Source organism: Eurytemora carolleeae, unplaced genomic scaffold (assembly GCF_000591075.1).
Source record: "Eurytemora carolleeae unplaced genomic scaffold, Eaff_2.0 scaffold170, whole genome shotgun sequence".
In the NCBI taxonomy this organism is placed as follows: Eukaryota; Metazoa; Arthropoda; class Copepoda; order Calanoida; family Temoridae; genus Eurytemora; species Eurytemora carolleeae.
The window spans coordinates 226523-252213 of NW_019396067.1; the positions used below are offsets into that span (position 1 = coordinate 226523).

A 25691-nucleotide genomic window follows, 5' to 3' on the forward strand; every position below is an offset into this window, starting at 1 on the left:
TACTTTTGAATAACTTTTTTGAGCTGCATTTTGAACCGTCTTCTTTTATTTTGTGAATACTTTTTGATTTTTACGGGGGCTATGTTTAGATCATTATCCCAAAAGTGAATAAAATTTAAAAGATAGTATAATGTTTGTTAGATTATAATTTATACTAACTTAATTTGATTGGATAAAATTTCAAGACCTGAAAGCACTAACATTATCAGTTCATATCTATTTTCCGACACTTTATTTAGTTTAAAACTATTTTTTGAACAATATTGGGAACGATAATTTAAGTAATAATATGACGTTATAAATGTGGCACCAAACTTTAAAATGTGATATTCGATTCATTATTAATTTATGCTTCCCTGTCTTCTACGCATTGTTTATCTATATCCGGTTGTACGCATTTACGCAAGCTCCTATGTTGTACGCTTGTGCCCAAAGCCGGAAGGTTATTATATCTATTTCAGAAATCATGTGCCTGGGTTTTAACTGTGATATTCATCTGCTGAAGGTGAGTTTTTAAAGAAAATACAAAATTAGTCAATAATAAATATATATCAATATTGTTTTGGTAGCACAGAGTTTTGAATATTTTTAATGTCTGAAATTAAAGAGTTCTGTTTATTAGGTTTCAATTTTTTCTCTTTTCAGATGAATTTTTGGTGAGAAAAAAAAATAACATTGTTGAAGTGAAGAATTTGAGAGATCTGTAGAAAACATAAAATTAAGATGGGGGAGTGTTTACAGCTCGGAGAGTCTACAGTCTACCAACCTCTGAAGGGGTTGCAGGTAATCAAATCTTAAAGCTAATTAATGTTTGACGGCCATATTATTAGATTTTTTGTTATTTTCAAATTTAATAATTTTTCTTGCTTCGGGAATAAAAAATGTTCTCGAAAACTTTGCAATATCGGGTGTTGTTTTGCTTTAAAATCCCCAAAATAGATTTTTTGAATTTTTTGTTTAAGGTGGGCATGAATGGGATAAAAAATAAATTAATTATTGAATTCAAATCTTAAAAAAAATTTATGTTTCAGGATATTAAGTGTCTACACGATCTAACGGAAGATAATATCCGGGACATTTTGAGAGGAAGTCTCAGGAAAGCACAACATCTTTGCAAAAATCTAAAGCTATAACTTTTTTGCGCTTTGAATTTGTCAATCTTGAACGCTTGATATCGATGTGGGCACTTTTCCGATATTTATTAATGTATTTTGATATGAAAAACATATTAAAAATCATTTAAGTCTCCAGTACATATTAATTGTTTGATGGTTTGATAGGAAGACGACATTCATGAGGAAATGACTTGTTTGCCTCCACCCCCTTTAAAATACATTAAAGAACTAAATGCGTATTTAATATATGTCAACTACATATTTTATTGTTTTAACATTGCTTTTTATGTCTAACATTGTGTTAAAATGGTGAAAACTTTAGGCGTCAAGTCCGCATCATGCAAGAGTCCGCTCTATGCAGGACACCGGATCTTGAAGTTTTTCTATTTTAGATTCTTTAGAGTTTGTTATTTGGTACAAAGATCAATTATAACATTTTACTTGCATCCCACTCAAAGTCTAACATATATAAACAATCACAGCATCTGTTGAAGGATAGATATAAAGATATAACTATCACTCTTATATTTTTAATATTTAACTGATAATGTTGCTTGTGATCAGGGATGATAGTTTGACTGTTACTAAACTAGGCGAGCTGACGGATATGTCTGGAACTAATGATGCATTTAATTCAAGTATTTGCAGTCTTGAGGTTATTAGCATCCATTTTTTATTACATCTTAGTTTATTCGTTTGTTTCGGTTTTGAACATTTATTTCATTTGTTAGCGACCAATGATGCATTTGATTCACTTCCATATGTTCATTGTTCGTTTTTTTATTTTATTTTCTTTATTCGTTCGTTTATTTGATTGTTCGTTCCTCGTTGGTTTTTATTTGTTCGTATTTTTTGTAGTTCATCACTTTGTTTATTTTTTTTATTTGACCATTCGTTTCTTTTGTTCGTTTTTGCGATCGTTTATTCTTTTATTCGTTCCTTCTTTTTTCTTGAATGCTTTTTTTGCTCTCGCCTATTATTTTTATGAATTAATGTTGTTTATTTCAGTAAAAGATTTAAGGGGGGGGGGCCACAAAACGTATTACTCTCCGGAAAATTTAAACAGTGTTTAAACATACGCACTTTTGCTCAGATTCCTTCAAAACCAAAAAATGCACGTAATATACATAATTCTGAGTTTGCATGCAAAAAATCAGCCTCCTACGACAATTCTAAGTTATGTTTAAACACTGTTTAAATTTTCCGGAGAGTAATACGTTTTGTGGCCCCCCCCCTTTTACAACTCACTATTAAGAACTAGGAGGAGGTTTATAATCTGTTTCCAAGATTTGATTGATTTTTCTCATATATCTTTTTTAACAATTTTTTTTATTTTAAAAGGGTTTTTATAAAAGATAATTACAAACTCAATGTCATTTTAATATTATTACAGTATTCCAAATTTTTCCACTTAGAGATTCTTGGTTCCCCAGGGGGGGGGAGGAGGGGGGTCCTAGGACCCCGAAAACCCCTAGTGGGAAACAACACCCCCACATTTATATTTGATATTTTCAAAATAATTAATATTAGAAATAGTCCGTTCATTCTTCTTATCTTTTCATTGGTTCAGAATTCTGCTAATCTCTGCTTCTTTTTTAATTCTGTCTGATATTTTTTGTTTGTTGCAAGGAAGTTAAGATCATTATATTGTTTCTAAATTCAATATCTCAGCTGCTGACACTGAACCCATGAACAAAAATAATAATCCTTGCAAGTTTTCTGGAATATGCTATCTCAGGTTTGGAGATTGAGGAATGTTGATGACTTTACTAAATATAGATCTATACACGATTAATGTTTCCTAACTCTGTTGAAGGGTGAGGAAAGAAAAAAGAACACTACAACAAACGTGAAATTTTGAAAATTTAAAGGACCCCGTGTCAGAATTTCCACTTATAACAAATGACAAATGTGATAAAAGGAGTTTTGGCTAGTAGATTATCAACAGTTGGAAACTTGAAACTGATGTGTAAGAACATCTTGGGCATTACTTGTAAATTGTACTAGTACTTGATGCTTCTCCACATTAGGAAGTCTAGACCCAGAGAGGTAAAAACCCTCTGTTCTCCAGACTCGAAAAGGGTTCTAATTCATACTTTCTCAGACAAAGCTTATGCTTGTAAATCAGGCATGGCCATATGCTTGTAAATCAGGCATGGCCATCTATGCAGGGAGGTTCACTTGAAACTACGTTTACAAACACTTCATGATGAAAATGATTAATAATAATTGAATTTATATCTAGGTTACAGTTGAGTTTAACAGTAAAGTAGAGACTACTGATGAGGGTGTGCAGGGAAGAGAAACTAAAGCCTTCAATTTTGTTGTTAAATCTCCGCCCAAAGCATCCTTCGTCCGACTCAGTCACAAGATGAGTAAACCCTTTCTCAACGAGGTCACGTGGTATTTGGTAAGTTCATATTTTGAAGAACCCCCTGTCTACCATTTTTTTCGGAGGGGGGGATGATAAATTGTACTGGCCACCCCCCCCCCCCTTCTTTAAATGTTTATACTTACGCAAAAGGTCCTTTATTTTTCCCTATAAGTTATTTATTTTTTCAAATTCAGCAAAAAAATCTTTATATGCTGAAGAAAACGTAATTATTAAGGGGGAGGGGAGAAATGGTTTTTTAAGAAAATATAACTGAAGTAGCAACATTTGTATTTAAAGGAGTATATATTTTATATATTTTATATGTGATTTTGGTGGAGGGGGGGTGGTTTTTCAACTAACTCTACTTCCTGTTTAGTGAGCCTTGCTGCTTTAATGTCATTTGTCAAGCAAATTAACAATTTCACAACATCGCTTACACTGCAGCACCACTTCGAAAATCAACTATAAAAATATTTATTTAACAGATTTTTATTTAGGAGATGTTGAAGCAGATTGAGTTTGTTGAGAAGGATATGACAGATTCAGATTTCAAAATATCTAATCTAGGCACACTCATTTACCCAAATGCAGACTATTATGATTTTTTAAAGTGAAATAATTTTATCTTTAATTATTGTGAATTGCACAGGAGCGCTGAGGAGGGTATCATAGTAATGGAAAACGTGAAAATGCGCGGGTTCAAGATGTTTGATAAGATGACCATCCTACCCCTTGACCATTTCCTCCTAGCCATGACCAACCTGGCGCACTTCCACGGCCGTTGGCTGGCCTTCCGTTGGTTGGGGGAGGCGGGGAAGTTGCCAGAAGGGGCGTGGTCTCCAGAATGTCTCAAGCAGAGTCTGAACACACAGAAGCGGATCCCTAAGTTTGTGTACAAGCAGTTGTTGAACGGGACGGAGAAAACCGTCCTAAAAGTCCTCGATCTGGAGGGGAAAACTGAGTTCTCAGAGAGGAAAGAAAAAATATAATTTTAATCAAACTAGAAATTAACTTGAAATTAACCACTGCAAAGGTCCACGACAAAAATGAAGTCTTGACTTTTAAGTGGTTAAAACCCGTTTGATTGGGCCATTTATAGTTTTATCAAATGTTTCGTGAAGATATTTGATCAAAGCTGTCTTTTATAACACAGAAAACAAACTGATATAGATAATTTTCTTGACAATATATCTGTTTAAACGATTTAAGCAAAAACAGAGAACTTTTGAGGCTTGAAGGACATTTTTTATTTATTCCTCTTTTCATAAATCAACACTCTCTGAAATGCGAAATTGACTTTTGTTATTCTTGTTTGACAGAAGTATTCAGCATAGATGGAGAGAGCATAGATAGTTCGAAAATTTTGATCATAATTTTTGTCATTTGCTAAAATATTTTTTTGGGCCTCAGAGTGAGAAAATTTTTCCGTGTAACTGCTCGGAAACAGCTGAACCTGTTTATGGGTGAGGTGGAGACACCCGTAGATACTTGCTGCCACGGGGACTTCTGGTCTAACAATATTATGTTCAAGTACAACAAGGTATGTTTGTCAAAATATGCCAATGTCGGAAATAATGATAATTTGAACTACATTTTTTTCATGGCAGAGTCGATATGGATCAGCGTCAAAATTAAGCCTAATCACTGAATCAATTTAAGATAGTATCGTTGAACAAAACTCCCGAATTTCATTTTTGGGGTCAAAGCATTTGTGTAGAGTTTGATTTTAGAAGTTAAAAAACAAAAATAGAAAATAAAGAGACCAAATAAGATAATATTTCGTAAGAAAAACATTGGTAGCTACAAAACTGTGAACCCCTTCCTAAGAAACCGGGTTTCCGCCCTATTTTTAGAAATTTTTCTTTATATTTTATTTACAACATTAATAACATTATTGAATTATTCCTGCAGATTGTTATGTTATAAAATTAATATTTAATAATATCCTGATAATGTTCTAGGAGGATGAAGTGGATGAGACAGTTTTAGTGGATTTCCAGCTGATGAACTACGGTCATCCTGGATACGATATTTTGTACCTGCTCTTTTTATCTTCAGATTTAGGTAGAATTTTATACAAGTTTTCTTTCACCCTATTTTCACCTTCAGTCCTAATTTGACAGAACCGGAATTATTAATGTTTACAACAGTGTTTCGGATCCGTATCATTTTGATGCGGATCCGGATCCGCGGATCCGCATCTGTGATGATGGATCCGGATCCTGACTCTGATACGGATCCGGATCCGAGGTAACTTTTGATTCTGTGAATCGGATTTTCCCTATTAAATGTTATGCAAGGTTATAATTTATAAACTATATTTATTATATATTCCGAAATGTAACAAAAAAAATATAGACTTTTTGGAGTAATCCTTTGGACAGGCCGATCAATCACTTCTTGAAGAGATAGTCGCTGTTAGCCTTGAGCAGGAGAAGGGCGTCCAAATTTTCGTCATGTAAATAATGCATTTACGAACCATTTTGATTTATTTATTCCATGGTTTTGGTTAATTTTTGGCGCTACCCGGATCCAGTCGGTCGCGGGGTGCAATTTAAACTTACATTGTATTGAAATAGTAAACGACATTCATAATTGATTCAATTTAACAAAAATCTTGTCTCCGTTTTTTGTGCTTTCAAAGTTACCAGGGATAGGAAGAATTTTGGTTAAATTTCATTTTATTTAATAATACGAAAATTTTCTAATTTTGGATGAAATTATTCATTTTTCCGATGACTTTAAATTTAACACTGCTTAGGATCCATTTAATCCGCACTGTAAAAACTGGATTTGGATCCGGATTCAGGCCATGAACATTTCTTCAAAATTTGCTAAAATTTGATGAACCATTCAGAGATCAGGAAATTTTTATAATCTCACTTTTTTCTCAACACAAAAAAACACAAAGGGCAGACCACCTTGTGGAACTGACGGGACTTATTTTGTATCGTTTCATCCATCATATTTGAAAAATCAGATTGACAAGCGAATGTCATCAAGTATTTTAAAGAAGACGAGTGTAAAGTCGTCTGACTAATGGTCATTAAATATTTTTCCTCTTATCGATTTGATCATTGATCACTAACATCAAAAAACAAATTATTATGTCGATTTGAAATTTTTTTTTCCTCCTTTCTTTATGATTATTGATTAAAAATTGACATGAAAAAAAATACTTCTAATTGAATTTTGTTTAGAGTTTCGAGACTTACAGATGAAAAAGTGCCTTACTCAATACTGGGATACATTCAACACTTACCTTGGTAAATATATTTTTTTTTCGGCGGAAACTAATATGACCCTATTTTATATTTTTTATTTTATTTTTTGCGGAGACTCGCTAAATCATATTTTAGAAGTGAAATAGGTTAAAATTAAAATTATCAGTGATAAAAAAGGTTTGCGCGTGAAAATTCACCATCTAAATCTTTTTTTTTGTGTGTGGGGGGGGAACTCTTATAAACCGTAAAAACTAGGTATAGAGAATTTGTTTTGAAATTTTTTTTAGTTTTATTTGGTTTTATTTGGTTTTATTTTAGTTAAGTATGGGCCTGTGGACCTAAAATATGGTTGGGATGAATTCATCATGGATATTCAAAATTACAAAGCCATAGGATTCGTCCTGGCATCTACTCTTCTTCCAAACGTTCTCTCCGATATCCAGGTATTATTAACAACAGGGGGGGGGGGCTTACGATTCACATGAGTACCCTAGTACCCTACAAGTATTTAACCTAAATATTTATCTATCGCTGCGGCTGACCCCTTACAGAAATACCGACGAGCATGATAAAGACTGAAATAGAGAAAAACCACCAAATAGGTTTAGATTAGTTCTAAATCGTCATTGACCCACTATGATTAAAAGTCACTCTCACAAAAAAGCGCTGACAATATTCCCGTTTTACAACTTTGCCTGCTTTATTTTGTTCATATCCCGTTTTTGACAATAATCAAATAATCATCAAATAAATCAGGGGGTTTTATAGTCATGAAAAAAGTGTATAAAAGTTAGTATATGTTGAGAGCTAAGTTTAAACTAGGTTGAAGCTGGTGGATTGATGGCACTCCGAAACATGCAGAGGAAGCAGGTTCAAGAGCTAGAGGATACAAGTAAACCAACCAGTAAGGAGATAAAGAGAAGGATTGTTGGACTTGTCACAGAACTCATCAGGGATAATGTTATCTAAACATTATAGGATTTTCTCTTAACATGGATTTCAAGGTTTTTCTCTAAACATTCAGAGGATTTTCTCTAGACAGGGATTTCAAGGATTTTCTCTAGACAGGGATTTCAAGGATTTTCTCTAGACAGGGATTTTAAGGATTTTCGCTGAATAGGGATTTCAAGGATTTTCTCTGAACAGGGATTTCAAGGTGTTTCTCTGAACAGGGATTTTAAGGATTTTCTTATAACAGGGATTTCAAGGATTTTCTCATAAACAGGGATTTCAAGGATTTTCTTATGAACAGGGATTTCAAGGATTTTCTTATAACAGGGATTTCAAGGATTTTCTCATAAACAGGGATTTCAATGATTTTCTCATAAACAGGGATTTCAAGGATTTTCTCATAAACAGGGATTTCAAGGATTTTCTTATAAACAGGGATTTCAAGGATTTTCCCATCAACAGGGATTTCAAGGATTTTCTCATAAACAGGGATTTCAAGGATTTTCTCATAAACAGGGATTTCAAGGATTTTCTTTTAAACAGGGATTTCAAGGATTTTCTTATAATAGGGATTTCAAGGATTTTCTCATAATCAGGGATTTCAAGGATTCCGTTAGAGAGAAACCGGGATTTCAACCGCTATCTGTTTAGGACGGCTATTATAATTTAATTCTCTTTGCAGAAAAATTATACATAATTGAAGACAATTCAGAATAATTTTAGCGATCAACCCCCTTTGAATGGAAATATTTTAAAAATTAAATTAACCCGGGGTTCCGTCCGTATTCATATACAGGGTGAGTCAAAAAAAAGGGTGAATAGCAAAATCTTTCATATAATAAATCATTTTATTTTGGTAATCTCATTTGGACAAATATGAAAGAAATTTGAAATTTTTTTTATCTCTAGACCATTTAAAAAATCCGTGAAACTATTTTTTGCTCAAAATTAGATGAGTAGAAAAACAAAAGTGTGGGAATATATTATTTCTATCACACCTTACAGATCAGATGAGTAGTTACGGAGTAAATGCGCGAAATAAAATTCAGAAAATCCGCAACTTTAGTATTGAAATAATCATTAGAAGCAAAGTTCTGCCTGGAATGGCTCCTCAATTTTCAACAGAACAGACAGTATTTATTAAGTGGAATACACTAGAGGATGGGGACGAGAGGACTTTTTCAAAATGAAATTGCAGATTTTCTGAATTTAATTTCGCACATTTTTTCCGAAACGCTCATCTGAGACCGAATTAAAAAAATTCGAGACTCGGCTCAAATATGGTTGGTTCCACTTAAAGTTGTATTCAATGTTTCAAGATTGAAGTCGGCGCTCAATTGAAACCGGTTTTTTGCCGATTTAAGACGCGGCTTAAATTCATTAAATTCAGACTCCGATCTGTTAAAGATTTTAAGGTGTAATAGAAGTAATATATTCCCGCGCGTTTGTTTTTCTACTCATCTAATTTTGAGTAAAAAATAGTTTCGCAGATTTTTTTATGAGATGGTCTATCAAAATAAAAAATTCTAAAATTTCTAACATATTTGTCAAAAATGAGATTACAAAAAATAAAATGATCTATTTTATGCAAGATCCCGCTACACACCCTTTTTTGACTCACCCTGTATGTATTTGCTTCTTGCAAATTTCCCTGATTTCTAGTTAGATTTAAGAGCCTTATACCTTGAAAGAATGTATGTTTAAAGGGACTGTAAGCGTAATTTGAAGTGCCTGATGACAATTCCCTATCTGTTTTCAACGGTATGCTTGAAAGCTTTGTGTGATTAAGTATGAATTAGATATCCATGTTTTAGTTTTTTTAAACTGTTTATTTTCATTCGCGGTTTCTCTGCCTTGCGTATTTAAGAAGCAATGGAGAAACTCACAGAAATAAACACTTTTCGAATCCGGAAAACGACGGTATCTCTCATATTTTTTGTCAGATTTCAAGGGAACCAGTGTAAATCGGGTTTTGTTATCTTTGCTTAGGGGTCACTCAAAATTACACTTATAGTTCAATTATAGCGAAATTTGCCAAAAGAAAATGTATGTTTGATTAGTTAATTCCGTACAATGTACATATTGTTCTACTACCTTTTTTATCTCACAAGAAATGATGTTTACATTTAGTAAAATTGTTGATATTTTATATGAAATGTTAAAAATGATATGCATGTAATATATACTTATATGGAGAAACGAAGACCGTCTTACACCAAGCATAATGAATTAAAAGCAAAACGCAATTTTTTTAAGTTATTATATTTCAAATGCTTTTTTGAGTTAGATATACAAAATAGTCAATTTTTTTATCGCCGGGTAAAAATCAAAAATCAAACCCAATGTGATTTTTGTTATAAATATAAAATTTGATTTAATTTATTTGTTTTGTTGAAAACTGCTTCTATATTATTCTATTAAAGATTACAAATGTATATTTACGTGAACACGTCCCAATCCGCCCATTGTTAAGTACTAGTATTTTTATATCATTTATTTAATATTAATAAATTGTTAAATTTTGTATATTTAGAGTTCAACATGTCACTTGCAGACCAATAGGAGTCGTTTACATTTGAAGTTTTAGGTTTCGCATATTTTCGTACATTACACAGTGACGTCGTGTACATTCATTAAAAGAAACTAATTACTCCCCTTAAACTCGAATTGTATAATTCCTATTTCTTACCAATCTAATGTCTTAGACTTTTGATATTTTAATTATGATATCTGCCAGAAGTATCAACCATCAGGTTGTTCAGATACATGGATTGGCAAAAAAGAGTAAGAGGCGAGTTTTCAGTTCCTTTGTTAATAGATATCATTTACTAATGGTCTTTGTAATGATTTATTATTCTTTTAAAGAAAATAAAACATTGTTCTGGGATTGGATTTAATGAATTGCAAGTAGTCCATGAGTTACGGTTCAACCATGCTTCTTGCATCACGGGTTTAATTTTAAGTTTTTAAATTATAAACCATTATAGTAGCCATAAGAAGAGTTATGTTTTTAGTCTATTAAATCCACTCTGATAAGGGTTTGTCTAAATTTTGAATTGTGCGTCAGTAATTCAGGATTTGAGCTAGTAAGCACTTGAGACGTAGTTAAACCGGCGCAGCGGTCCTAAATTCATTAAATTCGGCCCCTGATGAGTTTATTCCAGGCCCTCTATTAACTTTTGCCACGGATGTATTTTGGTAAATTAGTTCCTTGATCACTTTTGATTTTGATTTTGTTTCACCAAAAATACGTTATTTTATCACTAACTGTTAAACGGGTTTTTATTCCTCCAATCCTTCCCATACGCCCTTGCCTTGTGCTTCTTGCTCTAGGAGTTGATCTCGTCTTTGCTCCAGGACCCGTCTCATGCTGGTCAATCTCTCCACTACCTCCTCCTCTCCCTCCTCCTTCTCCTCGTCCTTAGTCTGCTCCGGCACTCCGTTCTTCTCCCTCATGGTCGGGATGGGTGGAGAGTTTCCTCTTCTCTCCGTGATAGCGGAGTATCTCGGAGATTTTCCACCCCGTTTCTCCGTCAAGCGGAGCTCGGACTCGGATCTTTTCTTGGAGGTCAACTCTTTCTGAAGTTCTTCTTGACGTTTCATCAGTTCTTCTTGTCTCTTCAACTTCTAATTAAATAGAAAACAAATTAATCAATTATAAATTATTTTGATTTAACCCCTTGCAAAATTCTCACTTATTTTTTAGATATAAATGAACTTTGAAACTTTGATTTAAAAAGTAATGAACTTTATTTACTTTTAAGAAACTTTAAGCGTAATTACAGTGCCACTCCAAGCATGCCCGATTCTTAACGACACCCTTGAAACCTTTGATCAAGTATGAATGTTTTAAATTTACAGAAATTATTTTCGATTGTTAGTTCTCTACTAAAGTGACTTGCACATTTCTTTTGTAGGAAAACATAAAAGAATTATCAGAATTAAACACTTTTAAACGTAGAAAAACTACAATATCTTCCACATTATTGATAAGATAAATTGTAAATCGGGCATTGCCATCTTGGTATTGAGAATCACTTACGGATACAGTCCCTGAAATTTTAATATTGGCATTATCAAAGCCTCACCGCGTCTTCTTTAGATTTCTTAATCTTCATTTCTTCTTCAAACTCCTTTCTCATTCTCTCCTGTTGTTCCTGCGTTCTTCTCTCTATCCTCTGTTCCTCCTCCCGTTCCTTCTCTCGCTGTTTATCCTCCAACATCTTCTTGTGTTCCATCTGCTCACGGAGTTCCTGGGATTGCAGAGTAGTTATATATTGCGCGGGTGGTATTATCACATGACGGAAGTACTAGAATTTAAAAGAAATCTTTTTTATGTTGTCTTCTTTGTTAAACCTTTACTCTTATCTAAAATAGAATGACCGTCCTTAAGATGTGGATATTCTTTTCTTAGTACCAATTTACCTTGCACTCAAAATCTTTTCTCTTTCAGAGCTTTAATTGGTATTTTGGAAACTGTGCAATTTGAAGTTGCTTTTGGAAATGTACTTAATACCTTTAGGTTATACAAAAAAAAACATAACCGGTTAAAACAATAAAAGTCGTCTATTGGATCGTTTAATTAAAATATTTAAATGGCCTTTTAAATGATTTTTCAAAGAAAAAAAAGTTTCCATCTGGAATGTCAAATCAAAGATCGATGAATTTCCGTACAATCGTTCCATAAATAACTACTCCGTGCCTGCTCGTATTGTTTCCGTGCATCTCCTTGATCTCCGCTACGCTGAACTACAGCTGCCTAAACAGGGACCAGGTTAAAGGGACCGTCGGCGTGATTTCAAATTAACATTAAAGAGTCGTGAATATACCCAGTTCAATCTGAGGAACCTTTAATGTGAGCCAAAATGATGAAAAAATATTCTTTTTTCTCTCTAAATATTCATAATTTCCTTTAAAGATTTAATGGGTAACCATTATACATCGTATTATAAAACTGTCGTAAAGCCATTTTTTAATAACCATTTATAACATTATTATTTTGGTTCGCAGTGCTATAAAGTTTTTAGACAGAAAGTGGTTTAATTCTTTTACAGTCTAAGCCTGGGACAAAACATTATCTTAAAAAGGCGAGAGCCCCTTCGCAATACAATCCAAAACCTTTATAACACGTGACTGTCTTATAAAATGAGAATTAGTAATTTTTGTGCACTGTCTTTATGCAATGAGGTTATTTGTAGAAATAAAGCTCGTCGACAAAGAAAAATTTTATAAAGTTAATTTCAACTTATTTTAATTTAAAGTTATATCTTTAATCCGAGAATACACATTAAACTTTACAGCACGTACATATATCTATCTTAACATTATAGCACTGACATAATAGTAAATAATAGTTTAATAACAAACTTTATTTACCCTTCCAGTTATTTTCTGTTGCGGAGTAGTTTCATATTTTGGCTCCGATTTCTCCCACCAATCCTTTCCGTTCTTTTCCTCCGCTTTCCTCCGATCCTGCTCCTCCATCTGCTGTCGGAGCTCCTGGATATACGAGGCTCTATCCAGGACGGGGGGCGCCGCATTCCCGCCCCCTCGTCTCCCCCGAAGGGGTTGACCAGATCCAAAACTGGGAACGTATCCGGATGAACCGGAGTTTTGAGCCTAGGGTGGAAAAATTTAAAATAAAAAAGAAACTGTCTGAAAGGTTAGATCTTTTGTATTGTTAATATCTCATAAATATCTCATCCGTATACTTTGTTATCCAACTGATTAATTAAGTTCCAATTTTATACTAATTTATTTAATTGAATGCAGGTTGCGAAAAAAAAAATTTGAGCGCTAAACGGAAAATCATCATTTTAAAATGTTAAATATGGTGAATTTCAAGGTTTAAAGGGACTGCACGTAATTTGAAGTGACCCTTCATGCTAAAATTTAAGTGTACCATGTGTAAATGTCCGATTTACAATGGTACCCTTAAAAAAGCCTTATCTGATCAAGTATAATGAATCGGTTATGAATCGGTTATTGCCATAATTGCATGATGGGTTACTTGAGATTACGCTAGTACAGTCTCTTTAGGTCAAAGAACAGCGCTAACCTGAGACCTGCGACCCATTGGATCCGCCAGGTTCGTTAAATCCGGTAGAGGGCCGAATGGATCCTTGTTTGGAGCGGACCATGTTTTCCTTGCAGGGTCCTGGGCCTGGGCCGAGCTAGGATAGGAGTTGGACCCAGAGTATCCCTGGATTCTTGATAGCTAGGAGAAATTCAAAATAAAGGGATGTTAATTTAAAAGAAACTGATTACTCGCCTCAAACTCTAATTTTCTAATCCCTATATCTTTGCAAACTAACAGTGTGAATTGTGTAGATACTGTAACCAGCATGAGCTTAGTAGTTCGGAGTAGGGATAGTTCTCATACGGACCCGGAGCCAAGCTCATATTGCAACTAGTCCTGCACTTAAGCATAGCAGCTTACTATATAGCTAATATATAGAGGTCGGATGAGACGTAGGGCGGATAACAACCGCCTCATTGTGTATAGTTGTATTCAAGATATTTTGTCCGTTAGGAATAAAGCAACGTTCTTCCATGAATCACGTCCTGGACGCAAGGAAACCCCAAGCCGATATTGTGACCTTAGTGTTCTACTTTGGCGTGCTATAAGTTTAAAGGAAAAGAGTTACTCAACGATTAACTTTATTTAAAAACTTAACTTAACTCGTAAAATAATTGAATATATAACATATGATTTTATATCAGCTGATCTGGAAACTCCTCCTTGGATTTCTCTAGAATATTCAGGAAGACGATATTCATATCCGCCACACTACTTCAAATCCAGGCTAGATCTCGCTCCATGAGGTGGCATGCATAGGATTTGCCCGGAATGAACCAGTAGTATCGCCGAAGAATATGACGAGGGAGATTGGTCTGCCATATGAGGCGAAAGAAAGGCGGACGATCCGTCAAAAGCTCAGACTTGATTTTAATAAGTGTAGGATCGCCGATCGAATATTATCTGTTTTTTTATGCTGTCAAGGCTTCAACTTTTAAATGTAACAATACACTGTACAACTTTGTTGTCTAAACCTTCATTTTTTTCTAGCAGAACCAAAGATAATATATATATTATCTTTGAGCAGAACACAAAGTTTGAATTATAAAAGGTTTACACCATCAAGTTGTAAAAATATGGGGATTAGAATATTAGAGTCTAAGGCTAGTAATCACGCCCAAACTGAAATCGATATTCATGGAAGTAATACCCTTTAAACCCATATTTGACGAAAATGCAGTAAAATGGTTACTTACTACGGATAAGACTCTATAATGACGACTGTAATTCTTAGAATTTCACGATTCACGATTTAACCATTACATGCAATTTTGTTTGAGTTCCATAATGATTTGGAAAAGAAATAAAATAAGTGTACTGCAGCTGCAAAGGACCAAAAATTATACTAAATTAAAACTGTACATTGTACAATCGTCTCTAAAATCTTGTAACTTTTATGTAACCCCTGTATTCTTATTAAAATCTTCAATATGATGATCTTGACTGTTTTCTTGCTTTTCTTAAAATCTCTTTCTTAAAAAACCACAGGCGAAGACTGTCCTTTTAGTTAGTAACAGTTTTAATTTTGAAGTGTTACTGTTAAATTAGATTTTAAGAAATAGGTAAACATTTTCCTTCCAGTTCCAGTTTTTATTTAACAACTAAACTTTTCTGTAGCATTGTTAAATTTACAATTTAAAAATCATTAAATAACTAAATATTACTTGTATAAGTTAAAGAGAAAGTTATGTACTGTTTCAAGCTGTTATCAAGATAACAGTAATATCGATAAATTTCCCCTGTCCTAGTTCTATATCCCCCCTCCTCCACCACTAGTTCCCCCTTAATATTCCCTTGTCTAACGTCTTAAAATCCCCCCACTTTACTTTTCCAACTTTTCTTAGAATTACTTTAAACAATGGCTTGACATTTTTTCTTAAACATTTTCATTTTTATCTAATTTGTTGCTTTTACTTTTTACAATTTAATTTACGTTTTTAAGTATATATTCTCTAACAAAAAAAGGATTTTTGAATTCAATCTTATACAATTTGTTTGTATTTTGCCATCTCTAACCTTCTTAAGAATAAATACAGTGTGTCGAGTTAAATAAGCTTTGTAAGAACAGCTTTGAACCTTATAAACTCTCCTGCTTGCAGTATGATTTGTTAATATCTGCTGTAACTATATTACCGCAGAAAAATTTAATATTTTCTATTTTATGCATAAGCTACAATCTAGATTTAGATAAGTAAAATCAAAATAAAATAAAATCATTTATTTCTGCAAAAAAAAAAATTTCTGAATTTAATTTTTTTAGATCATAATACAGTTAAACCCTAAATGAGCCATACATCGAAAGAATTTATCAAATGTCGTCTTGAAAATTTTTAAATGGGTTTTATACTGTTTTACGTAAATCTCATGAATTTGCGTAAATAAATAAATAGGTATGAATATGCGGGAACAGTTTCAAAGAGTTCCATATAATCATTAAATTAAAAAGCTAAGTATCTGCAACATTTCATTATCAGAAAGTGAAGAATACGACATTTGATGAATTCTTTCGATGTATGGCTTATTTAGGGTTTAACTGATTAAAAAATAATATTTTCCGCAGCAGGCGGATTCAATAGCCTGGGGCTGTTTTAGCTGTTAACCAAATTCTTTAATTGATTTATAAAAAAAAGTTTTAAATGTCTGTTAGTTTGTTTGTATGTCCGATGAAACCTCATAAACCAATTTGCGTTAAATTTTGAAAGCGGAACTGGGTACAACCACAAGAATGTTTTTTGAAATTGGTTTAAAAATAAAAATTTAATTTATTTCTGTAGAGAAAGTTTTGTTTACAGTTAAATCCGGGTTTCCAATCAAGTTAAATATAATTTTAATTAAATTCAAATCAAATTTTTGTATTGAAGACGACTTCCTAATTACAATTGTCTTGTCTGCTTGAAACGAAATAGTTTTAAAATTGTATCCTAGTCTTTTTTTTTAAATCTTTTCAATGTTTTTTTTTTGGGGGGGGGAGGGGGGAGAGGATGATTATGAGAATAACCACTTATTGAAACTACATGATGAATTAACATTATAGAGAATAGGATATATATTCTATTCTCTATGTGAATTAATCGTCATCATAATGATAAGATCATTCAAAGACGGAAACGGCCTGAAACTTTTTCAGGAATGTTTTCAGGCCAGATTGGTCGAGAATAATTAAGACATTGGTCGGAAATAAAAGTACATATCCCATATATCAAATTTTTTTCTGAATGAAAATGAAAAGCTTATCTTGAAAGTTTTGGAAGAAAAAAAAACATTTGAAAAATTATTTTCCCCTCTCAAAACATTTTTTCCAAGAGGAAACTATCAAAATATACAATTTACCAAAAGTCCTTTATCCAATCCCACTTATCGTTTTATAGTCACTTGTCACTGTAACCTGCGGTTGATTCGAAGTGGTTCTGAACAATAACAACTAGGGAAATTGCTTTATTATAAATATAGAATGCAGAACACCGGACGAATAATCCACTTCAGATGCATTCCCGGGTGAGCCCTATAGCTCCCCCCNTCAGGCCCAAACGGGATCTGCGCCCCCCCACTCCACCCTGGAAAGAAAAAAAAATATAAGCCCCCCTGAGTCATGATCCCCTTCTAGAACGCGAGATTTATGCATTGTGAATATATTTAACTTTTAGAACTTACTGCTTGAGAGAGCTGGTCTATCTGCTGTTGTAATGTTGTTGAGTTTAACCCATCCTCTCCAGGTCCTCCCTGGTTCTGTATCCAAGCTTTATCCAGGTATCCTTCACTAGAGGAGCTCCGCAAACCACCATACTCACCACTAAAAACATTATAAAGGGTGTTAAGGAAAAAAAACACTTCACACTATTTTCTCTCGCAGGCTTAAGTATTACCAGATTATAATGAAATTAACATCACAATTTAGGATTAAGTACTAGACTACATATGGTTTAAAAATTTCAGATTTGGTCAACCCTGTCTACATAAACCTAATGTCACGTAGACCTTTGACATTTCAAAATAAGAAATTTGCTAAATTAAAAATCAAAAAATATGAAAGGTTTGCTCACATCAGGTTACAAAGCTAGAGATAAGAATTAGAATATTAGAATTTGTAGTGCTTAGTCTACTATACACAATATTTAATATTTACTGTAAACTTCCTTTAAGTTAACTTGATATTATGCTTTAAAAATTGAATCTTTGCCACAAACTCAGATTTTCTAATCCCTATATTTTTGCAACCCAATGTCATAGCCCTAAGATATTTCAAACTCTAAATTCTGTTAACGCTAAGTTCGAAATGTCTATCAGATTGCAAAATATCTTTGTATTTCAGTAACTTGAAATTGAGGTTTGTGACTTAAAGACTCAAGTCAATCCTTTCAAACTCTATCCTGTAGCTACATAGCTCGGCCCATTAGCCTGTCCGAAAGATCTTACATTTGATAATATAATATATCTTTAATTGATAGTAATCAAGGCGAACTTATCTAATATGACTAATGCATTATGGCAATTTGGCAAATAAAATTATTTGTTTTTTTATTGGTAAATGTATTTTTTAATGGAAATTACCTTGATTTATGTACTGTAATTTTTTGCAGTTCACACGGAGCCATTTGATAAGTGAATTTAGTAAAATCAGTTTTCTTAAAGGGACCGTTTACTTATTTGGGTAATTTCAGGGTAAACTAAACAGCCTATTCGCTGTTGATTGTGACTATAGAGAGGGACCATCCCTTTCCGCTCAAATTCTGAACGAAAAATCGGCTTTTTCTCCGGCCACAGTTGTTTATGAAAAGTAAGACTATTACCAATCTAGAGCGAATAGGCTGTTTAGTTTACCCTGAAATTTCCCAAATAAGTGAACGGTCCCTTTAAATCATTAATTTTTGTAGGTAAAAGTCTCTGGTAAAAATATGTTCTTGAAAAGAAATTACCTTAGTCTGAGTAACTTAAAGTTACAATTACCTTCTGGAAAGTTTTCGTTTTTTGTCATTATCATTGTTAAAAGTAAATAAATGAAAATTTTAATTCTGAACACTTACTTTCTTCTTAGATCCTCTCTTCTTCGATCCTCTAAATAATCCTCATAATCGATTCGTCGATTATCTCCCTAAAGACAGGAAATTAAAAAAAATAATTCCGCACATTCGTCGAGTGGGTGCTTTTAAAATTGAAATCATTAATAAAGTTTTTATACTGCACATTTTTCACATTTTCTCCGTCTTTTGTGGTGAATTTTAACATGAATATATCTAAATGGGAAATTTACTTTTAGTACATACATTTAAACTTTTCCTAAAGTTTTAGATATTCCCCTTTATTTCTGACCAAAGCTAGGTTTAGGTTTATATCATCATTTGTAAAAAATTGAGATGCCAGTTCACTTTTTAAAAAGCTTTTTAATCTTACAATTATTTTCTAAAAATTGCACTTTATGTTTAATTCTAAAGTGAAAAGTTTACTTTTAAACCGACAAAAAACAGCTTGTAATTAAAATAGAAGTTTTTAAAAAATTGTTTTATTTTATTGAATTGCATAATTCTGACCTTGGTTTAAAATGTTTAGGCATGCAATACTTCAATTTATTGAATTAATCTATATATAAATTTGGCTTGTCTGTCTGTCTGTCTGTCTGTCTGTTTGTATCCAATAAACGTCAAAACGGCTGAACCGATCGGGCCCAAATTTTGTGTGGGACATCTAGGGACCCCAGGGAAGGTTTATGAAAAATCAAAATTTCAAATATTTGTCTCCATCAAAATTCGATCGTGATTAAATTTTTTAAAATTTTGAAAGTCCACGAAATTTTTTGTGAAAATCCGCGAATTATTTTTGTTTTGTTTTACGATGTACACAAAGAGAACATGCTCACAATTAATTTAGAAGATGGGCGCGAAGCGCCCTCTAAGGCTAGAAAGAAGGGCGCGAAGCGCCTTGAATTTCTAATATCTTAAACTTTTGTTCTCTAAAAGCCTAAATACCAAGATCAAAGTGGTTTAGAACATATGATTGCCGAGAAATAGGGATTAAAAAATTTGAGTTTATGGCAAGAATTCCTTAGAATTAGCTCAATTTGATTTAAAATTATTATTATTCACAATATCTTGAAATTATGAACTAAAGATATTGATCAAAGGAGTTGAGTCTTTGACACAAACTCTGATTTTCTAATTCCTATATCTTTGCAACCCAGTGTCGTAGACCTTAGATATTTCAAACTATGAATTCTTTAGCATCAAATTATCTTAGTTTGAAATATCAAAAGTCTTCAACATCAGGTTCCATAGATATAGGGATTAGAAAATTTGAGTTTGTGGCAAAGACTTAATTCATTTAGCTATATTATTAATATTGCATTTTTATGCCTTAAAATATTACTACAACCATGCAACTTTTTAATATTATAACTTGCAATTTATTTGCTTAATATATCTGACATGCAATTTAATATATTATCATGCCGGGATGCTACAAAAGGGTAAATCTTATTTTTGGTGGTAACAACTATCACCGTAAGGAGAAAAAATATCTTTCAAAAATTGTCTATTGTAGTTTTTAAATCAACATTGCAGTTCTGATAAATAATGTTACAGACTGTCACGTTAGGTTTCCATAGCTGTACATCAATGAGATTTGAGTATCATGTCACATGTGTTTGACGGTCATGCTTTTGGCTAATACTCCTACTATTGAAACTAGTTACGTGTTTGCTCACATTATACATTAGTTTCAGTTACATATTGTTAAATCAGCGACCTCAGATTTTCATTTTACATTTTACACTTAATTTTGTTTCGTTATGCTACGTTTCTATGTCACGTTTAATTTTTTCAAATTATTGTTTCTACCTCTTGAAATTATCACACTGAATGCTAGGTATAATTGCCTTCAAACTATGTGCTGGATTTATTCAGTGTCTATCACTCTTAATTCAATGTGACATTATGCAACGTTTTGACCTTGATATAGTTTCCTACTTTTCCTACTTTGAAACAAAATAAAGTCATATTTTTTCAAATAACATGCAACAATTCCACCTCAGTTTCTTCTTTATAAAGGTTTTTACTATTCTGCACTCTTTTTCTCTTTTTAAACGCTAGTCAGTATTATGTCAGATTTTATTTTTGTTACACTACGTAACGTTTCTACCTCAGTTTATTCTTGATACAATTTCTTATTATTCCTACTTTTAAACTAAGGTGAGTCATTATTATGTATGTCACATTAATTTTGTTGCAGTAAAAATATTTTCTTCTTCACTTTTCCTGATATAATTTTCTTTTCAGCTCAGTACTTTTAAATGTTAATCAGTATTACGTCATGTTTTTTTGTTACATTTCGCAATGTTTCTGCCTTATAGTTTGTTCTTGATATAGTTTTCTGTAGCTTGATTACTCCTACTTTTAAACTATGTTAGTCAGTATTATGTCATGTTTAATGTTTATTACGTTACATAACGTTTTATACCCTGGTTCATGATAGTCTAACCAGTGTGAGCTGAATAGCTCGGAATATGGATAGTTCCATTGATGTAACCCTTTCAGTTCTCATACAAACCCGGAAATAAACTCAGATTGAATAGTTCCATTGATGTAACCCCTTCAGTCCTCATACTGACCTGGAGCTAAGCTCAGATTGCAAGTAGTCCGGTCCATACTCAAGACAACGTTTTAGCTCTTTTGTTTATAGCTATAGGTTGGACATAAAGTGGGACAGATGATAAGTCGCCTCATGAATATTGTGTAGAGATTTATCTGTTAAAAGATGCCAGCCCAGAAAACATGCTTTTGATGCATGATTTGAACAAGTGGAAGATTTGAACGCATGGAAGACCAAAACCACCGTTGGCCTAGAATTCCTATTTTAAATTTAAGCCAATAGGCTTGAAACACGGCTTGAATACGAAGTAGGAGGAAATAGGATTGGCCTTGCTAAAACCCAACGAAAAGTTAGTAATCAGGAAGGATCGAAAGACGGAAGGTTAACTTGTACGAGGCGAATGAAAGGCGAAGAGTCTGTCAGAGAGCTCTGGCTTTCCATGATTCATTAGTATAATTTTATTTGTTCTTTTTTTACTTGAAAATACATTTTTTCTTACACTCAGATTTACTCACATCAGTTTCAGGCTTTAGATTTCCTTTAGTTTATACCACTTTTAAATGGTAACAATATAAGATTCTACTACTGCTATTTTAAAACTAGGTTGAGTCCTGTCACGTTTAGTTTTGTTATGCTACACTATGTTTCCACCTAGCTCAGTTTGGTCTTAATATAGTTTTCATATTGCTCCCTACTCATACTTTTTAAAAGTTAGTCTGTATTATTTCACATTTAATTTTTGTTAACCTATAAACGTTTTTATCATAGTTTGTTCTTGATATAGTTTTAATACTGCTACGATACTCATACTTTTCAAAGGTACGGTCACATTTTATGTTACATAACATTTCTACTGTTTCTAATAATCATACTTTTAGTCTATGGCAAGTTGGATGTATTTCATGTTTTTTTTGTTACGTTTAGCAATGTTTCTACTTTAAAACTCTGTTAGTCATTAATATGTCACGCTTAATTTGTATTACGAATTAGGGAACAGTGCAGTTACCTCGGTTCATGATATACATTTCTACTTCTGCTACTTTACGACTATGGTGATTCATAATGTATGTCACGTTTAATTGTGTTACGTTACGCAACGTTTCTACCTCAGTTTGTTCTTGATATAATTTTCTACATCTCCAGCAGACGCCCACAGGTACTCTGAGTTCAGGAACTACGCCAATAGGAGGCGTGTAGGGTTGGATAGGACAAGGGGGTTGTTGGGCCGGATATCTACTATGTTGGGCCGGATATTTGGGGTGCTGGATTGGATATCCAGGATGCTGGTGTTGAGAAATCTCTGGAACACGCATGCGACTCTGTGAACACGTGGTTAAAAATCATTTAAAACAAACTAACACGTGTTTTAAAAATCAAGCAAACAATAAGATTCCAATAATTTGTATACAGCTTGCAATTGTCAACCCCAGTAATGTATCTATAATATATTTAATCATAGATATAGATATGATCGTGTTGGTTCTTAGTTTAAAATATCTATATATTTTATTAAGATTATTTCGCCGCATTGCGCAATAATCCAAACTATGAACTTCATATAAAAATTGATAAATATTGGAAAAATATTATTTTGTAAATGTATAACCATTTGATACGTTAATTTTGTAATCTTAGGAAAATTCTTAGACAAAAATAATAAAAAAAAATCAATCAAAAGAATAATCCCAAGCTAAGTTTTATTTCGAATTATTTGCACAATTGTACCAACAATAAAAATACCGACCGTTCATAAAATAAAATAAAACATGCAAATTAAAATTTCACACAAAAGTTGTTTCACACAAATAAAACGGGGTTAAAATTTTTACAATAAGTATTGTGATATCACTTAGAAGTTAGAAATATATTTTTTATTCCTTAAAAAAAAAATTAAGAAAAGTTTTTTTTCATGTCAATGCCCGATTTACATCGGTACCCTCAAAATGCGTCAGATACGCTCGTTTTCCAAGCTCTAAAAGTGTTTAATTCTGATAATATCACTGTGCTTCTCATAAGCAAAACAGGCGTTTAAGTCACTTTTTCAGTGAAACCGCAAATTAAACGAAACCGTTTATAGAAACAAAAACATTGATATTTAATTCATACTTGATCAGGCAAAGCTATTAAGGACACAGTTATAAATCATCTTTTCATAGAGGGGCACTTGAAATTATGCTTAAATTTATTTAAGTGTTTAAGATCAGGGAACGGAAAGGGAAACTTTTAGGTTTAAATTCTTAGATTTCAATCTAAAAAGAATACAAGTAAATGTACACAACAACTGTAACAATGCTGTAACAAAGGTTATTAAATATAAATTTGCTACCTTTGGGTCTCCAAAAAGACCGCCAAGGGAAGACGATCCAAATTGTCCGGGTTGACTGTACACACGTACCATCAGTCCTGTACATTATCTATACTGTACACAAGTGCCATCAATCATGTGCATTTTTTTATACTGTACACACGTACCATCATTCCTGTACATTTTTTATACTAAACACGCGTGCCATCATTCCTGTACATTTTTTATACTGTACCGAGTGCCATCAGTCCTGTACATTATTTATACCGTACACAGGTACCATCAGTCCTGTACATTATTTATACTGTACACACATACCGTCAGTCCTGTACACTTTATATACTGTAATGTACACCCGTACCATCAGTCTTGTACAATATAAATACTTTACTGCACACACGTACTATCAGTTTTTACATTAAAAGTACAGTAAAAAATCAAGATATTACCAATTTTAAAAAAAATACACTATAAAACGGGAAACAATTAAACTTACTTGTAAAATGTGGAGATCTTCAAATGTAAAACTTCATTTTTGATTCATTTGAAACTGCATCTAGTCTGGTTAGGTAACATTTCTCTGCAATTTAGTATCTAGTTTTGAAATCGGCAATATGAGTCCAACAAAAAATTATATTTTATAATAAAATCTCATTATTGGTGAACATTATTTTCCAATTCTTTAAACAATATTCATAAATTATCCTTTCCACAAAGGATAAAACTTCAGAGACGACTGTATGGAATTTATACTTTCTGTTTCCTTGTATTCATGGATTAAATAAACCTTGATATTTTCATTTTTTAATTTTTCAGGTCGTCTTTTCAATCTCATTCTTTGTGGGTAACCCTTTACCTTAAATCTGGACATATCATACAAAATGTCCGCATTTGTTGTGCAATCACAATAACCGGAATATATTTGTCAAATTTTAATTTCTCAAAAAGTTTTTCAGATAAAAAATTGCTTGAAATTTATTCTTTACAAATTAGAATTATATTCTTTGCTTTGGATGGCTGCCGGTAATAAATATATCATTTTCCCTAAGAATTGTTAGTCCAGCAGGGGGAGGGCTAAGGACAGCTGACAAATATTTCGTGATGGAAGGTGTTTGTTCAGGAAAACAAAACTTTTTATACTAAAATATTTATGTAAAACTAAAAAGTTTATGTACAACTCAAATACTTACGTAGATCCATGCAATTGTACAGGTAGATTGGTAAAATTCAAAAATAATGTACAGATCCTATTCAGATACTACTTAATATTTATCATTTCATATACAAATTAAACGTTCATGTTTATCTAAAATATATTTCCATATATGTAACTAATAAATATATATGTATAAATATATGTAAAGTAGTATTCACGGTTTCTTTGTTTGTATGTCCGATCATAACTTATGAACCCCATGACCGATTTGCCTCACATTTTGATTTGGGAACCACAGGGATATTTTTAGCAAGGTTGAAAAGTTCTAATTTGGAAAAGGTGACTTATTATAGGAAAACTCAGTTTCCAGGCAAAGATGGGTTCCCAAGCTAGTTCGTAATATTTTACTATCAAAGTCAAGTATTTTTTTTTACATCACGGTCCTATGTAGTTTTAGTCAGGGTTATAACATATAAAGCTGTACAGAATGAATGTTTTATCTGTATTCTGTAAGTAGCCGGATTAACTATTCACCGGGTTCTTGTTCTGTTATGAGTACAGTGTTATATGCACAGTTGTGAGTACCCGGAGTAACAATTAGTTGTGTACTGTTTTTTAGTACCCGGAGTAACTAATAATTGTGTATTATTGTGAATACCCGGAGTAACTATATAGCCGTGTATCATTGTGAGTACTCGGAGTAGTAGTTGTGAACCGTTGCGAGTACCTGGAGTAACTATAAGCTGTGTATTGTTCTCAGTACCCGGAGCAATAGTTGTGCACTGCTGTAAGTACTCAGAGTAAAAAAAGTTGTATACTGGTTATGAGTACTTGAAGAAACTAATTGATGTGTACTGTTGTAAGTTCCTGGTGTAACTATTAGTTGTGTACTTTTGTGAGTACATGGAG

The 25691-nt window shown here is 32.8% G+C and overlaps 3 protein-coding genes across 8 annotated transcripts; 2 read left to right on the forward strand and 1 right to left on the reverse strand.

Moving 5' to 3' along the window:
- The first annotated feature begins 198 nt into the window (after positions 1-198).
- On the forward strand, positions 199-4103 carry LOC111710385 (uncharacterized). Its single transcript, XM_023484468.1, has 6 exons — positions 199-505; positions 646-783; positions 1032-1096; positions 1680-1770; positions 3361-3525; positions 3987-4103. The coding sequence occupies exons 2-6, from the start codon at positions 724-726 to the stop codon at positions 4101-4103; spliced, it is 498 nt and encodes a 165-aa protein (XP_023340236.1). The 5' UTR covers positions 199-505; positions 646-723.
- Positions 4104-4116: 13 nt separating this feature from the next.
- Positions 4117-10190, forward strand: LOC111710348 (uncharacterized). 5 transcript variants are annotated; one of them, XM_023484446.1, is made up of 7 exons: positions 4117-4462; positions 4900-5029; positions 5451-5553; positions 6690-6755; positions 7032-7156; positions 7536-7717; positions 9690-10190. In XM_023484446.1, exons 1-6 carry the CDS (start codon positions 4164-4166, stop codon positions 7680-7682), a joined length of 870 nt encoding a protein of 289 aa, XP_023340214.1. In that variant the 5' UTR covers positions 4117-4163; the 3' UTR covers positions 7683-7717; positions 9690-10190. The 5 variants fall into 5 exon arrangements, with proteins under 5 accessions (XP_023340214.1, XP_023340190.1, XP_023340198.1 ...); XM_023484422.1 differs by lacking the exon at positions 9690-10190 and adding an exon at positions 8271-8414; XM_023484430.1 differs by lacking the exon at positions 9690-10190 and adding an exon at positions 8282-8414.
- Positions 10191-10496: 306 nt separating this feature from the next.
- Positions 10497-24208, reverse strand: LOC111710332 (vicilin-like seed storage protein At2g18540). Of its 2 annotated transcripts, XM_023484397.1 has the most exons (10): positions 24123-24208; positions 23648-23724; positions 22428-22640; positions 18765-18832; positions 17395-17533; positions 13723-13881; positions 13041-13283; positions 12367-12423; positions 11753-11917; positions 10497-11291 (listed from the first exon to the last, which is right to left on the reverse strand). In XM_023484397.1, exons 2-10 carry the CDS (start codon positions 23717-23719, stop codon positions 10947-10949), a joined length of 1461 nt encoding a protein of 486 aa, XP_023340165.1. In that variant the 5' UTR covers positions 23720-23724; positions 24123-24208; the 3' UTR covers positions 10497-10946. The 2 variants fall into 2 exon arrangements, with proteins under 2 accessions (XP_023340165.1, XP_023340171.1); XM_023484403.1 differs by lacking the exon at positions 22428-22640.
- Between the last annotated feature and the right edge of the window lie 1483 nt (positions 24209-25691).